The 17762-nt window shown below is 39.5% G+C and overlaps 1 protein-coding gene across 1 annotated transcript; it reads right to left on the bottom strand.

Annotated features, from left to right (window-relative positions):
• Positions 1–3745: 3745 nt before the first annotated feature.
• On the bottom strand, positions 3746–17307 carry ccn2b (cellular communication network factor 2b). The gene is made up of 5 exons (XM_057828030.1): positions 17012–17307; positions 12753–12969; positions 9081–9332; positions 8688–8944; positions 3746–7108 (listed from the first exon to the last, which is right to left on the bottom strand). Exons 1-5 carry the CDS (start codon positions 17063–17065, stop codon positions 6803–6805), a joined length of 1086 nt encoding a protein of 361 aa, XP_057684013.1. The 5' UTR covers positions 17066–17307; the 3' UTR covers positions 3746–6802.
• Between the last annotated feature and the right edge of the window lie 455 nt (positions 17308–17762).

Here is a 17762-nt window from a genome sequence, read left to right as displayed (position 1 = left end):
AGAAATTAAAAATTCAATAATTCCCTATTTTTAATATGTAGGCTACATTAATTATCATGCACATCACTTTATATATCTTGGAACCTATTCAAACCATTTTTATAGCTTATTGTATCAAAATGACAGTAATAACAGTTTGTGTAGTAAACTAGATGGAAATTGGTTCTCAAATAAATCGGTAAATTCACGTGGGCTTGTTCGATATTCATTTTCATCCAGTTTAGGGTCCTGGTTTATTTGATATCATTCAACACCAAATGTCATCAAAATAATACACGTAAATTAAAAAGTCAATTACATTGCAAAACTTTCTTACCTCAAGTGATGAAAGCGAAGCTCACACTCTCCGGTGTCCATTACGTCACCAGCTCCCAGTGAAACTTATTTTTCTTAGACAATTTTTGCATACAGCAAAGTCCTTGTTCACCTTACTTCCTTTCTTGTTGGTGTAAAATCTAAAGTGTGTCCCCATGTGTGATTTGTAGCAATATTTTTCTCATTTTTTCCTCCACCGTTCTCACGGAGCTTTTTTATTTTTTCAACCCACTTGGAGCTTCCTCTCTTCTTCTCTAGACAACTTGTGCGCTCTTTACCCTCACCGCCACTCCCGAGCGCCCCTAGCGGACCGCCAAGGAATTGCTCAACAAACATTGAGCAGTTTACAGCATCCATACTCCATTGTATGGCCAATATGTTAAATAAAAGTATCGATTCTTGGCGGGAGCATATCGATAACCCATCGGGTTGCAAAATATCGCGATATATCGCTGTATCGAGATATTGTCACACTCTTAATATATATATATGTATATATATGTATATATATGTATATATGTATATATATATATATATATATATATATATGTGTATATATGTGTATATATATATGTATATATATGTGTATGTATATATATATATATATATATATATATATATATATATATATATATATATATATATATATATATATGTATATATGTATATATGTGTATGTATATATATATATATATATATATGTGTATGTATATATATATATATATAAATAACGGCGTTATTCCCAACACTGCTCACCAAAACAGCTTTATAGCATGCAAATGAACTGTGGATTCGTCTGATTTTGCGGACTAATTCGTTTATTTTTCGCATCACGTCAATCAAATGTGCTGCAGGGTTTTGTTGCGGCACCAGGGAGAGGCGTGTGAGCCTTTTTGGGTTTCAAAAAGTTCCCGTTCACCGCGGATAATGGCTAAAACGTGTCCGACAACCGTGGGACCATTGGACCAACAAGAAAGTGAGTAAGCTAAGTGTTTTCTACTATGTCAAATACTGGAATCGTGGCACACGTTTTAATAAGGAGTTGGTTTGCATTTTGTGGCTGGAATGCTCCTTGTCCACCGAGAAGGCCACTCGGCGGACGACCGGCGGCTTGTCGCACATCCCCCTCGGTCCTCTTCGCATGCCCGCCGGGAGAGCGCTATACTCGGCTTATGCTCGTGCGGTTCTCCATATCGTCCAGACTTCCAGCCCCCTCTGCCCTCTTTGTGTGCCCGGCAATAGACCACTATCCCCGGGTTGGGCTCGGGCAGCTAAGCGCTGCTCCGATGTCGGTCAGTTTGTCCGGTTGTGATTTTCCAGCTGCTTCCCCAGCAACGTGCACTCCTGCCCGCAGCAGGGGAACAATGAGCTGTAACATTCTTGCGGGTGGCCGATCAAGGCAATTGACAACCCCGCAACCGTGTGACATGATCTGGGGTAGTTTTGTGTGATTTTTTTGCTTCGAAAGGCGAGAATAAGTAATAAGGAAATGCCGCTCGGTTCGGGTTACTATGTCGGCTAGCTGTCATACCTCATAGTATGAGTAGTTGGTGTGATTGGAATTTGCAGCGCCAAGACAACGGGCAGATAACGGCATAACAACTTAAGGATGCCTGTTGACTACAGGAGCCCAACGAGCGCGCCACGCAGCTGACTGAGTGAGGTTGACGCTAAGAGAGCGACACAAGCAAGTGATGGCCAAGACGAGTCCACGTCTGGACCACCAAATCCCGCCATCAGCCATCAGCTCTCCTGGGGTCAACAATGGACAGTCCAGAACAATGGCAGGACATCCTGTCGTGCCACAAGCATCGTCTGATAACACGAAGAATCCACGATTGAGAATGTGAACACTCGGCGCTCTTTTTGCGCTGAGGCTGACGAAATCTCCAATTCTGGTTGTCTTGGCAACAGTGACACACGGACTCCTCTGCCCAATCTGCAACAGACAATTAGCCTAATCGACTCCCAAACACACCCTTCTTCTGGCCCACAGCCCACCCCACAAAAGCCTTCAAAAAACTGAATTCTTTAGCTAGTGCTGTTTGTTCTCAGGAATCTTTTGCTGAGCTGTGATATGGTGACCCTGGATCCAGCCTTCGTCTTCATCTGTTTGATGTTTTTGCCTTGCTCTCTGATGGCTGTTGACTTGGAATAAAATGTCAACTTGTGTGCCAAAGCTTTCTTCTAGCTTTTAAAATGGAGTCAGTTCAAGGGGTTAAAACTAAGGTGAAGGCTCGGAGTTTGGCCTTTTCACCGGGTTGTTGGGATTGCGTTGGCCTAGGACGCTGGAAATGTGCTAGCACGATTCCGGCGGTTTGGCTGGGGTGATTCCGGCAATCTGGCGACGAGGTCAAATTCCAACAATTAAATGAATAAAATGTCCTCCAATGGCGTACCGCACGCAACATGTTACTTTTGCTCATTAATATTCATTACGTTAGCAATTGTTGCTCGGCGGATCAAGCTCGCATTTGTCCCAATGCTAAATGTATGTAAATAGTGTACGAACGAGATGTTTACTGAGCTAAACCTACCAGTTCTGTCCGAAAATTATGTCCCTGGTGCCAAATTCACTGGTAAAGATGTGGAAGAACATACAAATTCAGTTCAAGAGATCGTTTGAGTGGCTAGGGCTGAAAAAGACGGGGAAAAGAGCAGACCTGGTCCAGAGGTAGCTCTTTTATCGACACCTTTTTCCTGTGTGCATTGCCTTTCATCTCTGACAATGACATTCTCCTGTTTCAAAAATCTATCCTTTACCCAACATATGCCCTGTCTTTCTTATATATTATATCCTCTGGTTGTCTTACGTCTCTGACCATTCTTGAGGGTAATTTACATTGCTATTTTTGTGTGGCGATCGCAAATGCTACTCAATGACAGCTAACAAACACTTTTAATTTTTTTCAATTATTACAAAACTTAATTCTATAATTTATTTACTCTTCCCCCTTACTAAAGTTGTTTTTTTTAAACAGAAAATGTAACAAAAGTGGCAGTCAGGTACCATTTTAATTTTTTTCAGGTCATTCATTGTCAGACAGAAGCAGCACGACAAAACACCACGCTAAAAATTAAGTAAAAATATCAAAATGGCTTCCCTTTTCATCTTCTGCAGGAACATGGCTCCCAACAAAATGTTTACTGCATATGAAGGTGAATGGCTTCACCTTGCTGGCGTTAAACTGGTCTTTTGGACGTCCGTGCAAGTTGATCCACTGTTCACATTTTTTTCTTTTTTGGCTTCAGGAAACGTATTAAGAAAACATCCTTCATATGTCGTAATGTCTTGAGTCGTTTCTACAAGTTCCATAGCAGAAGTGTTTACTCGGCATGTTCTTTTTTGAAAAATTACCGGCAGAAAACAAGTAGTAATAACATGAGTTGTATGCGAGGCCGCATCTATGTTGACCCACTTCCGGGTTACGGTGGCGACATCGTGGTCTAAAAATAGCATTTGTGCGGTACGCTAATCTGGAAAGACCGCAGTAACTACGGGTTTACTGGCATGAATGACAACACCATATCTATAAAAATATACTTTGTTTATTGAGGAAAAAGAGACAAAAGTGCAAAAGACAAGTACTCAGTATCTTAGTCAGGTGGTTACAGTGGAAAAACTTGAACAATATCATATACAATATACAGTCAGCATTAAAGATAAATTATAGTACAAAACTGTACATAGTCTCAAAGCATTCACAATAGTTTCGTGTTTGCTGGCTGCCAAACTTGTCTTATGATTTTTTTTTTTTTTTAATACATTTGACATCATCAACTTTATCAGCAACACTTAGTCGTGCATGCTATAAGTGTGTCTTTGGACCATTCAGGATGGAAGATACAAATATACGTTTTATCATGGACCAAATGAGTCCCAACAAGGAAAATTAAACTACACTTTGGGGGTTATCTATGGGACACCCGCAGTCTTTCAGCATCTCCACATGGTTGTGGCTTTTTGTCAATTACAAATATTCGTTGGGCACATCAATACACACTTGTGCACCGACTTGTCTGTATGTGGCCAGTATGTGGCCATGGTTGGAAATTATTTTTAAACTGGGAAAAAGTTGAAAATGATACATTTGACAATTTTGTCCGTTGTCACTGATTTGTATAAATGTTGTAAAATCCTTTTCAGTTTTGTTGGCACTCTAGAAGAGGGATACAGTGGGGCAAATAAGTATTTAACCAACCACTAATTGTGCAAGTTCTCCCACTTGAAAACATTGGAGAGGCCTGTAATTGTCAACATGGGTAAACCTCAACAATGAGAGACAGAATGTGGAAAAAAACCCCAGAAAATCACATTGTTTGATTTTTAAAGAATTTATTTCCAAATTAGAGTGGAAAATAAGTATTTGGTCACCTACAAACAAGCAAGATTTCTGGCTGTCAAAGAGGTCTAACTTCTTCTAATGAGGTCTAACGAGGCTCCACTCGTCACCTGTATTAATGGCACCTGTTTTAACTCATTATCGGTATAAAAGACACCTGTCCACAATCTCAGTCAGTCACACTCCAAACTCCACTATGGCCAAGACCAAAGAGCTGACGAAGGATACCAGAGACAAAATTGTAGACCTGCACCAGGCTGGGAAGACTGAATCTGCAATCGGTAAAATGCTTGGTGTAAATAAATCAACTGCGGGAGCAATTGTTAGAAAAATGGAAGACATACAAGTCCACTGATAATCTCCCTCGATCTGGGGCTCCATGCAAGATCTCACCCCGTGGCGTCAAAATGATAACAAGAACGGTGAGCAAAAATCCCAGAACCACACGGGGGGACCTAGTGAATGACCTACAGAGAGCTGGGACCACAGTAACAAAGGTTGCTAAAGAAAGTACACGCCCAGGCCCGTCTGCGGTTCGCTAGAGAGCATTTGGATGATCGTACTGGGAGAATGTGTTGTGGTCAGATGAAACCAAAATAGAACATTTTGGTAGAAACACAGGTTCTCGTGTTTGGAGGAGAAAGAATACTGAAATGCATCCGAAAAACACCATACCCACTGTGAAGCATGGGGGTGGAAACATCATGCTTTGGGGCTGTTTTTCTGCAAAGGGACCAGGACGACTGATCTGTTTAAAGGAAAGAATGAATGGGGCCATGTAGCGAGAGATTTTGAGTGAAAATCTCCTTCCATCAGCAAGGGCATTGAAGATGAGACGTGGCTGAGTCTTTCAGCATGACAATGATCCCAAACACACAGCCAGGGCAACAAAGGAGTGGCTTCGTAAGAAGCATTTCAAGGTCCTGGAGTGGCCTAGCCAGTCTCCAGATTGCAACCCCTAGAAAATCTGTGGAGGAAGTTGAAAGTCTGTGTTGCCCAACGACAGCCCCAAAACATCACTGGTCTAGAGGAGATCTGCATGGAGGAATGGGAAAAAATACCAGCAACCGTGTGTGAAAAGCTTGTGAAGAGTTACAGAAAACGTTTGGCCTCCGTTATTGCCAACAAAGGGGTACATAACAAAGTATTGAGATGAACTTATTGACCAAATACTTATTTTCCACCATGATTTGCAAAATAATTCTTTAAAAATCAAACATGTGATTTTCCTTTTTTTTTTTTCACATTCTGTCTTTCATGGTTGAGGTTTACCCACGTTGACAATTACAGGCCTCTGTAATATTTTCAAGTGGGAGAACTTGCACGATTAGTGGTTGACTAAATACTTATTTGCCCCACTGTATGACATTATCTTAACGTATGTGTAGTTAGCACTCATCATAATAGTGTTTGGATGTGTCACTCATGTGACGTGCTGCGCCAAAACCCGCCCCCACACACAGGCTTACTCACCGGCTGGTGAATAAGCAAGTGTGCTCCAGACTTTTGTAAGACACATGTCAGGTGCTGCTTGGTAAGTTTTGTTTTCTCATCTTGTTTACTACATATGCCATATTGCTTTCGGCTTTAATAGTTTGTGCTGACTGATAACCACACACTAAATTATTCTGCATGCGGACTGTACATTTGACACCCCTGTTCTATCCGAAAGGCAAGTAGACCCTGAATTGGTCACGATTCAATCACATGGAGACTGGCAGCCATCCGCATCCACATTCACACTGTCTCTGAGTGGGAATTAAACCCACAAAACCTGCACAAAGTCCACGACACCATCAGTGACTAGTTGTAGTTAGTTTGAACAAATGGATTACCCTGAATACTTTTCCTTTGGACCAAATATACTAACTACAATAGCATATGACAGTCTTTTCACCAACTACACATCCTGTGTGCATTGTCAGACTTGAGGAGACATTCCTTAAGAGTCAATGGTTCAAAATCTTTAAGGGCAAAACTTGATGAGCCAAATTGTACCGACTCTAGACACAGTCATCTGCTATAATAATGTACAGCAACAAATTACTGTAGGCTGGCTTTAGATTGATTGAATATTTGTGTAGTGGTCAGACTGGGGCAAAAGGTGCGGCAGGATGCGATCATTATAAAAGGCCTTCTTAATATCACATGTTGTGGTCATAGTCACCGATCATCCTCCGTGTGTTGGAAGCTAGGAAGATGTCATTGTCCCGCGGACAGTCAAAGTGGCAAGAGCACGTTTTGATGAACATCATTTTTTTCCTAAACACGTCTCCCTCTGGGCAGCGGAACTCCACCTCAGCGGTGATGGTTGTGTGAGGCGTGCAGCATCGGTTGTCCGTACAAACGCCGCAGAACTTTGGTTTGTATAGCCTGGTGCTGGTACAGCCTGACAACTCGAAGTGCATCCCTCTTTGGGCCTTAGGTGTCCGCACGCATTTCTTGCCTCGCTATGGAAAAAAAATATCATGGCGTCAGTAATCTGTATGCTCATACTGTCTACAACTGTGGCCAAAGACTAAGGTTGAAACTGTCCGGTATTGTTAAATGTTGTTTTTCCTACCAAAGAAAAACATTCTCTTTTATATACAGGGTGGGGCAGAGTAACTTGCTTATTTAAATTTGGCGCTCTGAAGCGAGGATTTCTTTGAGGATGGAAGGGATGGACTTATTTGAGAGGGTGGGGCTTAAAGTTTGGTTATTAACGTGCGTTATTTATTTTGTGTTTTTTTTTTTTTTTCAGTAACCCCAGTGAGCATCACGGTGGAGTGGACGAAGTTGAAAAGCGCTTTCGCTGTTGAGGCATTTTTTTCAAGCGTTCGCTCAATTGCATGTGATTGACTTATATATGATTTTAAAATTAAGAGTTTTCCCTTAAAATATTGTCTGTAAAAGTTGTAAAGCATTAAAACAAACAACAAAAATGAATGAAATGAACAAAAGTTATTTTATAATGGGTCAAATTTATTCTTCGAACACATCATGTGACTAGCACATTAGATGGTCATTTGCATTGCTTAGCCAAAACCACCTGAGGACCGAAGAGGCAAGATGGATATATGTAATTTTTAGAACAGTAAAACATTGCCTTTTTTACGTTCAGTACGTATGTTACATTATACGACAGGGAAAAAAAGTTGTTTTTGATGGATAGGCCATTTTTTAAAAACCTCGTAGATACATCACCAAAACACGGAAATCAAGCAAATCAGTACAGCGCAGTGGCTCCGCCCAGGGGATACAATTTTTGACGGGGGTGACTACATTGGCACAACACCGGTGGCCGTACCATATTCAATGGATGACGATCTTGGCGAAAAGTATAGCTGTCCTACAGCCTGATTTAGAATTGCCCTCAAGAATGCTGGTAAACAAAAAAACGCTCATTTTCAACTTATTATATTCTTGCAAGTTAATTTTATTGCTGACATTGCGTTTCGGGGTCATCAACATGTAAAGAGCCCCCCCCCCCCCAAAAAAAAAGTGAAACTACGCCTATGATTCTAAGGCAGAAACAATTGGCTTTTCTGGTCATTAAGTCTAGGGGATGTTAAAGGCTGAGACATCTTTTTTTTTAACAGAGTTCAATGCTTCTAGGTAGGTTTAATTGAAAATAATGTACACAAATTTTGTGTGTCCTTGTAGGCGCTAGAATATGTGCTCGTCGGTCTATGTTCATTTGAAATTGTTGGAAACCTTTTTTTTTTTTTGGACTAACTGTCGAGTAAAACTAGACGAAAATTGTATGAGATTTCATAGAACTAGACTAAGGACAACATTTTGAAATGACTAAAATATGACTAAGACTAATAAGTATTTTCATCCAAAAGACTAAGACAAAAATTAAAAGGGCTGCCAAAAACCACACTGTTAAATCAAGATTCCAAAGTTTTAATTATTTAATTAGAAAATTAATTAGAAATTTAATTAATTAGAAAATTCTTCTGCTCGACAACCCCAACTCACGCATTCGCCATTCTGTCTTCAATTATTCCCCAAGCAATTCCCAAAACAAAGATGTTAACAAACCTTAATTTCTTTCTCCTGCTGGGTGTCACAGGGTCGAATCAAACAGACCCTTGTCTGTCTTTCCAGCTGACAGCGCTGGTTGTCGTTAGTAATGCGGGATGAGACCCCCATGCCACAGCTGGCCGAGCACTCGCTCCACTCTGTCGTTTGGACTATACAGTTATCTCTGGGACTCTCTGGTTGTGGCCCGTGAACGGGCACCTCTCTGAATCCTGGGATGGCTTGTGAAGAAGGCAGTGGATGAATCTGAGAGGCTCCTGTCAGGGGAAAATATCACCAGTATTTACGTATGTGCAGACAGCACATAGTTGCCATGCTTTAGTAATACTCTTATGTGTAATTACATTCTGGTAATGCATACTGTATGGATTATGTGACAAAGCTTGTACTTACCACCCATCACTGACTCATAGAGGTGGTCCTGAGGCGTCTGGTCACACACCCACTCCTCACAGCACTTTCCCGGAATGTTGATGCGGCGAGGGTACGGACAGTCGGGGGACGGCAACCTGACGTTACCGGGACACGTCGGCACACATCCGATCTCGCCATTCATACACACGCATTGGTGTTTACAGCTTGGTTGGAAGGATTCCCCGCTGTGGTAGATGACTCCACCCAGGTCACACGGCAGACCTTCTTGAGCTGCGGACAAATATCAAAACAGAGTTTGACCAACTGCTACTAATAAAACACAAGGACAGTGGTGCAGCATATTTAACCTGCATTTGATGATACTTACGTATACTTATTACTGTAAATACAAATTAACCCAATTTTTTTCATTGATCAGAAATTCCAAGCCTACTTAATAAAATCTATATACGGCATGTAGCGTATACTTTTTAGGTGAGGAATCGCAAAGCTTTCACTAAAACTCTTTATCAAGCTAATAATAAAATGTACTGTGTCAGTTTACTGTATCCACATTGACATCATTTTGACACCAAAAATGTATGCTCATTTAGAGTTTGCTACTTGTACAGTATTAACTATTGTTACTGTATATGATACCTAGCTATAGGTAGCATTACAAGCTAAGGGGACACAATGTAGGTAGGGGATAAACCTTATAACCAATAGAGCTCAAAGAGTGTCAGAGATGGATTTGGGCATAACTATTACAGCTTTATTATAAGGTTTCTTACAGTATAGTTTTTGGTTTTATCCAATATCGTTGAGTATAGATCTGTCCAAGAATGATGTTGTCCAATGCCAAAATTCCGATACCGATATGAAACCGATACCAATATATTAGGTCGTGGACTTGACATATTATGGCTAATTGTATCATGATGCCCACATTGATTCTTTAAAAAGGATTAATGTAACAATTTCAAGGTTTAAAAAAAAAAATAAAATTAACATCCTGTGAAAAATAAGAGAACAACTCCAACTGAAGTTATGGGGGGGAAAGGGCCAGCATCACTATATTTCTTATTCAACTTAAAATAGTGCAAACATCAGTTTTTTTTTATCATGTTCTCTCTCAGATAATCCTGGCAAGTGCAAAGTGTCAGTAAGGCACTGCCATATTACTTATGGCTCGCACAGTGCTTAATGGCAGACAATCATGGGACCAGACAATAGCCCAAGAAATGAGTGACAAGATGCATTTTGCTGGGCTTTTGCACAGATTTCTAATTAGAAATTATGTGTTTTATTTCTTACTATTTCTTTCTGCTAATGCAGTAGTTAAATATGATGAATTTATGATTCACTATTTTTCATTTATTGTTCATTTTATTTGTACACCAAGAGTGATTGGGGTCTTTCCCTCAGTTAACAAATCCCAAGCATCTCATTTCACCCAATAGTGTCAGCCTCCTGATAATACCGGATAACCCTAGTTATTACAGTGCGTTTTGTTATTTGTTTGATATACAGTGATCGCTACTTCACGCTTCAAACTTTGCACCTTCTGTCCACTGTGGATTTTTTTTTTCAATCAAAAAAATAAATAAATACAGATGAGCTGTCCTGATCGATCACGTAGTCTCACTCTCCTTCCTGCTCCTTTTCTTGGACAGACAGTGCACTGGAGTTGCTTATTAAAGTTAACGATGATTGACAGACATTAAGGTTTGATCTTGCCAGAGATGTCGGGAAGCCAAAACTTCAAAGCGCCGCATGTGTCAATCATCCTTTAACTTGTTAAACAGTTGTTACGGTAACTCATTGTGAGTAAGCGATCAGCTTGAGCGGGATTTGAGTGGACTCACTTAACGAAGCATTTAATAAAAACAACCATTTTCTGCTTTGTTCTTGTTTTAGAAATAATTTGGTGGAACAGTAACATTTTAAAACATATCATAATTACAGTGTTACATTTGAAGTGCTTAAAAACAGTTATTAAAATATATATACGTATGTGTATATATTTATAAATATATATACGTATGTGTATGTATGTATATATATATATATATATATATATATATATTGCATATATATATAATATATACTGCATATATATATAATATATATACTGTATATATATATTTTTTAAATATTTCAATTAATTTAGTTTTTAATTAAACATCTCTTATATGTATCATTCAATTCGATTGAATTATTTTAGAGAAGATTTGCTAGTTTGTATCAGTTTCCAATTTTTGAACTATTTTAGTGTAGTTTTTATCAGTTTTAGTATCAATTTTATCATTGTGACAATAAGCTTATTAGTAGGGCTGTCAAACGATTAAAATTTTTAATCGAGTTAATTACAGCTTAAAAATTAATTAATCGTAATTAATCGCAATTCAAACCATCTATAAAATATGGCATATTTTTCTGTAAATTATTGTTGGAATGAAAAGATAAGACACAAGACGGATTTATACATTCAACATACGGTACATAAGTACTGTATTTGTTTATTACAACAATAAATCAACAAGATGCCATTAACATTATTAACATTCTCTTAAAGCGATCCATGGATAGAAAAACTTGTAGTTCTTAAAAGACAAATGTTAGTACAAGTTATAGAAATTTTATATTAAAACCCCTCTTAATGTTTTTGTTTTATTAAAATCTGTAAAATTTTCAACCAAAAAAATAAACTAGTGGCTTTTCATTGTTGATGTCATTACACCATGCTCACGCCCCAAACCCATAAAATCATTTGGACCCAAGCACCAGCAGAGGGCGCCAAAATACAAAAAACAGGTAACAAGTAACATGCGGACATTACACTGCTGTCATTTTAACCTGAGCGGGGCATGTGCGTTAATTGCGTCAAACATTTTAACGTGATTATTTAAAAAATTAATTACTGCCCGTTAACGCGATAATTTTGACAGCCCTACTTATTAGTTAATTATTATTAAATGAATAAAAATCAAATCAAACATATATTAATATAATACTATTAATTAAAATTGATTTGTATTTCAGTTAACTAAACTGGTTTCTCAATTGTACTTTTCATCATTTTTTTCCGTTTTCATCAACCTTGCTATATGGACCACTTTTAACTGCTATAAAAATGATAATACAGTGTTACCTCTACTTACGAAATGTATTTGGTGCTGGAAGTAGTTTCTTAACTTGAAAATTCTGGAAGTAGAGACGTATTTTCCATGTAAATGCCCAAATCCGTTCCAAGCCCCCCAAAATTCAGGCGTAAACCTTTTATAATGCATAAAAATGCATCAAAATATGTCACAAATATATGTTACAATTAGATTATTGCAAAATAAACATAAAATCTGAGTTTTGCATATTGTAAAAAAATAAGAATAAAGACTCAAAGTTATTACACTCATGTAAAGCTGTCTAAACATGAGGGGCGAATGAAGAGGTCGCTGGGATACACACATACACATACAGTATAGGTCCCTCTTAGCCAATTGGATGCCGGGAAATGCTAGGCAATAGCCAATTGCATAGCAGCTGTAAGTATGTTACGTTCCGTCAAGTCTGGGAGCTGCAAGTGCCAGCCATACTGCAATATTTTCCCATTGAGGCGAGTCTTAACCTGAACATTCTGTATGTAGAGACCTTCTTAAGTAAAGGTACCACTGTAGTTACCCTGCCTTAAAAGTAATGGACAATATTTACCCATGCAGATGCCAGTGTCTGTGTCACTCAGCAGTGCGTAGTCACAGTAGAGCTCCTTGTGGTGGTCGCAGGGCTCGAGAAGATTGCAGGGCTCTCCTAATTGCCTGGCACACACTTTACAGCAACCGCAGCCATCGAGTACCAAGCTGGTACCCACTGGGCAGGGAGGGGGGTCTGCAGGGCAGGCGCAGGGCTGTGAGCACTCCTGGGCCATTGTCTGCAACAGAACAATTTGCGCAACTTAAGTCAAACTCATTTATGTTCAAGGGCCACATTCAAGGCAATTAGATTTCATGGGGTCTGGACTAGTTTATTTTTGACCAAATAAGTTAACACATTGGCTGCCATTGATGGTGCTAGACATTTTGACTGGGAGTCAAAATAGATTGGACGTTTGTTGTTTGGACATTGTGTCCCCGAATGAACAAACTCCCAGTGAAAATGGATTGGACGTCAAACACCGACAGTGCACTGGAAGACGAGCATTCACAGCTCGTCCTTCCAGTCTAAATGAATTGGACGTCTAGCGTTGTCAATGGCAATTATATTGGAGCGTCTACAAGAATGAGGTGATAACAAGGCACACTCAGCAGGAAAACAGTACATTATTTTCAATGAATTGTACCCACCTGGACACCACCAACTGTGTGTAAAAAAAAAAAAAAAAAAAAAGTTTCCGAGAGTTTAAGATGACGCTTGCCACGCAAAATGCTAATGCTAACAAAAAGGAGAATGCTATGCTAACACTCTCAGTCACCTAGCCAAACATCTCCGCTTTTCCAACAGCATCACCACTCCCTTCCCTCATCCCGCTCTGCACTTTTCAGGGCAGGCAGGCAGATGGATGTGTGACAGAATCAGACAACTTGTGCTTCATTCAACCAAATTGTAGTAACGCACCCGTTCACATCCTCAGTAATGGTAAGGGCGTTGCAAAGATGGGAAAAGTAATGTATTAGATTACTCACAACTGAAAAAAATATGGCCATTAGAAACGCTGTTATGCTCTCACGCTATTATTAACACCACTGAGTATGAATGAGCTATAAAGCCCTGTCAGGCAGAACCCCCCCATTGGACCCTTTTGCGGGCCGCTTTCGGCCAACTGGCCGTACATTTCACACCTCCGTCTTAAGTCATTGCCAGATGCAAAACGACAAGCTGACGTGTCATATCTTACATGGAACTAGGATGTGCCGATTACTGGTGTCAAGGTATACCGTGATATGATATGTGATCCCCTTCATACTGTCTCTATGGTATTAGCTATATTTTATGTCCCAAACATGCAGAGAGAAATCCCTTAGTTGCAGCTGCAAGGCTCAATCCTCCCCCAATGGTTGTTGCTCAGAGTCAGTGAGTCAGCTGTGCCAGAAGATGGCTGGTAGAGGTGAAACTCCAGAACTTTTTCCCCATCGAAGAAAAAAAAATCGCTGGTATGGGAATACTACAGAAAAGTAACAGACGGCCGCGCCTGAGAGGAGGAGGGCCAAACGACATGTAAAACATGTTTGCGGAGGGTGGCTGCCGAGGAGGCAATACCTCCAATATCATTTCGACCTTATATACATTTAAAGGTTAGTAAACACTCATGAACGTTTCCCACCAACGCTTTCTTCTTGCCGCTATCTTCATCAGTCTAGTCTGTCTGCTTTTTTTGTATTCCCTCTGTGGATCAACTGTGCTGGTCTCTCATACGAAAATGGATCTCATTAGTTGGTCTCAAAGCGCAATTGACAAGATTTTTTCAACAAGACACGATGCACCAGGAGAGGCGTCTTGCCCAGATGGTACCTTCGCTGCTGGATATGTAAGAGATTCATGGGATCACTGGAAGCCAGCATGTCTTACTGTCCTATCTGTGGAAGATATCGAGGATATTTGGCTGTTTGGCGTGACGGTCGTGGGCTTCCTTCTGCTTGGCTTAGGAGGTGCCCTGCTCTACCGGAAAGTTTCCAAGACGGCAGCATTCAAGAAAATCAACAAATTGACCACGGATCAAACGGTGCGATTCAAGGCATTGGAAGACTGCGTCGAGGCTCGGATCGAGAACTGACTCTGTGGACTCACGGTTCGGTCCGAGGAAGGATGGAGAAAAGTGGATGCTACCTTGCGCCAGGTGACGGAACTGTCGAGGCAGACCGCGACTATTGGCAATGACTTAAGGGACTTGAGGTCTCGCCTACGCCATGAGGAGTGCGAATTTGACTAAAGACCAACCGTATTTGGACATAATGAATAACTTATTCGACTTAATTCGATTATAATTTTCCTTTCCCGAACACCCTTAACCCACCCCGCTGATGGCCTTATCTGTTGCCCTTGATCTCTTCCCAAGGCCTGTCGCAGGGCCCTGCAACTCTTATTTTGTCTACAGACACGTACAAATACTGATACACTTGTGCATACACACACTCACACAACCTCCCCCCCTCCAGTCTGCCACCGCCTTTTTCTTACTATCACTGACCCCCCACCCCCTTTCCTCCAGCCATGACTGGTAGTTCTCCTTTTTTTTTCGTATAAAAAATCCCTGCACATGACCTGTGCGTCGTGTCGTATCCCTGCTATGTTGTATAATATATGTGTGTCTACTTATAATTTGCTCTTTAATTTCTGGAGAACAGAAAGAAATTGGCGGTGCGGAACGTCTACAGCGGCCCGATGTCCACTCATTGAACAGAATTTCGTTGTCATCTGTCATCTTGTGAGAGCTGGTGTTAATGACAAATAAATATCTGAATCTGAATCACCAGCTACAAGAGTTAACTCCAGCGTGCTTATTGTGACTAGAGGTGGTAAAAAAAATGTGTTTCTCTCTGACAACTGTCTGTGTTGAGAAAAAGAGTGTGTGTATCATGTAAACATGGTAAGAGTCATACACGCATGCTTTTTATAGAAAATAATTCAAGTATTTTTGTTCTGATGGTAATAATGTTGAGCTGTTGCTATGTTCCAACTTATTAACTTGTTTTGAAAAATAAAAATGCATGTTCAATTGAAAGATTATTTTGAACCCAGATATCTCAAAATACCACGTTATACAGCTGTAATTGCAATACCTTGATACTGTGAAACCGTCAAACCGAGATATTATCATACCGTCAGAATCTCATACCGGCACATGCCTACATAGAACGGAAATGCAAACAAACCTTTTTTTATTTTTAGGCATTTGGAAAATGATTCAATCTGCCATTTTTTAAATGTTATAGTTTTTAGTCTGTGGTAAGAACATTTTTCGAATTCACATGATATAGATATTTGAGAGATACCATACAAATGCACCTCAGCTACCTGAAAAAGACTTCTAACAATTTGTGCCTGGTGTGTGGCTAAAAATTACTCTAAAAATACTCATAAAGAGCATTTCTGAAGCAAAATATGCCATTAATAATTGCAAGACATACCTAATTCTGTCTTTTGTGAGTGCAGAAATCTGTTCAAGGATTTTAAACAACTTCAAATTAAAGTATGTAGAATACAACGAAAAGGATTCTTGTGCTGCTGTATTATATAGTGATCAGTTGCTGCTTTGCAGCTCAACTTTTTAAGAATTTTTAAAGAAATATTATATTTTATATTGTATAATTATATTTAAAAAAGTTCTAAAAACGTATGTATGTAAACTTTATTTAACAGTACATCTACATAACACCTACACGCATCATATGCAAGAGAATGAGAAATGAAGGCACTGTACGTATTATTTATATATTTTATACATTAATTTTACGTATGCTATTTATATTATTAGTATTTTAGTTACATATTACAAACTATTATTTAATCTTGCCATGAAAACATATGCATTTATAGGGTTTTAATATACATTTACTGATATTATATACAGAAACAAACAAAAATGTATGTCCAAAATGGGGGAGGGGGCCTGATACTACCCCTCGATTTTTCAGTTCATGCAGTCGGCTTATTAACACCGATAATAGAGGCATTACTGAATTAGAGTACATAATATTTAGCTGGTTTAGGCATATAAAGATTACGCCACGAGAGGGCGACAAAGACGAAACTCACAGTAGTTGAGCCAATGTTTTGATTCAACAACACATTATTTATACTACAGTCATAGTGATGGAAAAGGAATAAATAATGAGAAATGTATTTTAAGTCTGGTCATTTAAGAGAAATTCTTATAGCTGTCGTAAAACTTTTTTTTTTTAACACACTAATGTAATGACTAAATGCACACATTCATTTGATAACAAATGATGCTGTATGGTTGAGTGAAAACTTACCGATGAGATTATGATCAGAAGAACAGAGAAAGTTGCTGAAGTTTCCACAGACATGGTTCTTGGTGAAATGCCGTCCACTTGGTTGTTTTTGTTCCTGGTGCGGTAGGCTGAGGTCTTGTTGTGCTTCTAAGCTGACTGATGAAAGGATGGTGGGGGACTCCAACTTAAATACCATCTCAGTGGGTGTAGCCAGAAGAACAAGAACCCATGCCACTCTGCTATGAAAGGTGAAAACATTCAAAAATCTTACATGCCTGCTCAATCGTTACTTCCAATGGGCGGGGTGGATAAAATGCCATCAGCATTTGTGCCAGCTGCATAAAGCAATGAGGACTTTAGTCCAATTAACATGTCGTAACATGAGAAGGGTCTCTTACATGCTGCCTGACAACTCACCAGAGGAAAAACAGCCTGAGTTTGATGTCAATGTTCTGCTCATGGTATGAAAAATGATGTCATGAGGCGAGATGATGGCTCTGGGAAATGAGATGATGAGTGCCAAACATTGACAAAGTGCAAGCACAGTCTTGGAAAGACCGCGGGCGGTAAAAGGCAGAGCAAGTTTCAAAAGGGTTTTCATCAATTTCAACTATATACAAATTGACCGAGTTAAAAAAAAAAAAAATGCACTCATGCATTTCGTCATTTAAAACTGACAGTTTTCACTATGGTAGAGCAGTATTTTCAATATTGTGTGTTTAATTGATGGCAGCTTTGCATGCAATGTAAAAGCTTCCATCATTTTTTCCCC

The sequence above is a fragment of the Corythoichthys intestinalis genome, chromosome 22 (assembly GCF_030265065.1).
Source record: "Corythoichthys intestinalis isolate RoL2023-P3 chromosome 22, ASM3026506v1, whole genome shotgun sequence".
Taxonomy (NCBI): domain Eukaryota; kingdom Metazoa; phylum Chordata; class Actinopteri; order Syngnathiformes; family Syngnathidae; genus Corythoichthys; species Corythoichthys intestinalis.
The sequence above is the reverse complement of the archived record's forward strand: the minus strand, read 5'-3'. Positions and strand labels throughout refer to the sequence as shown.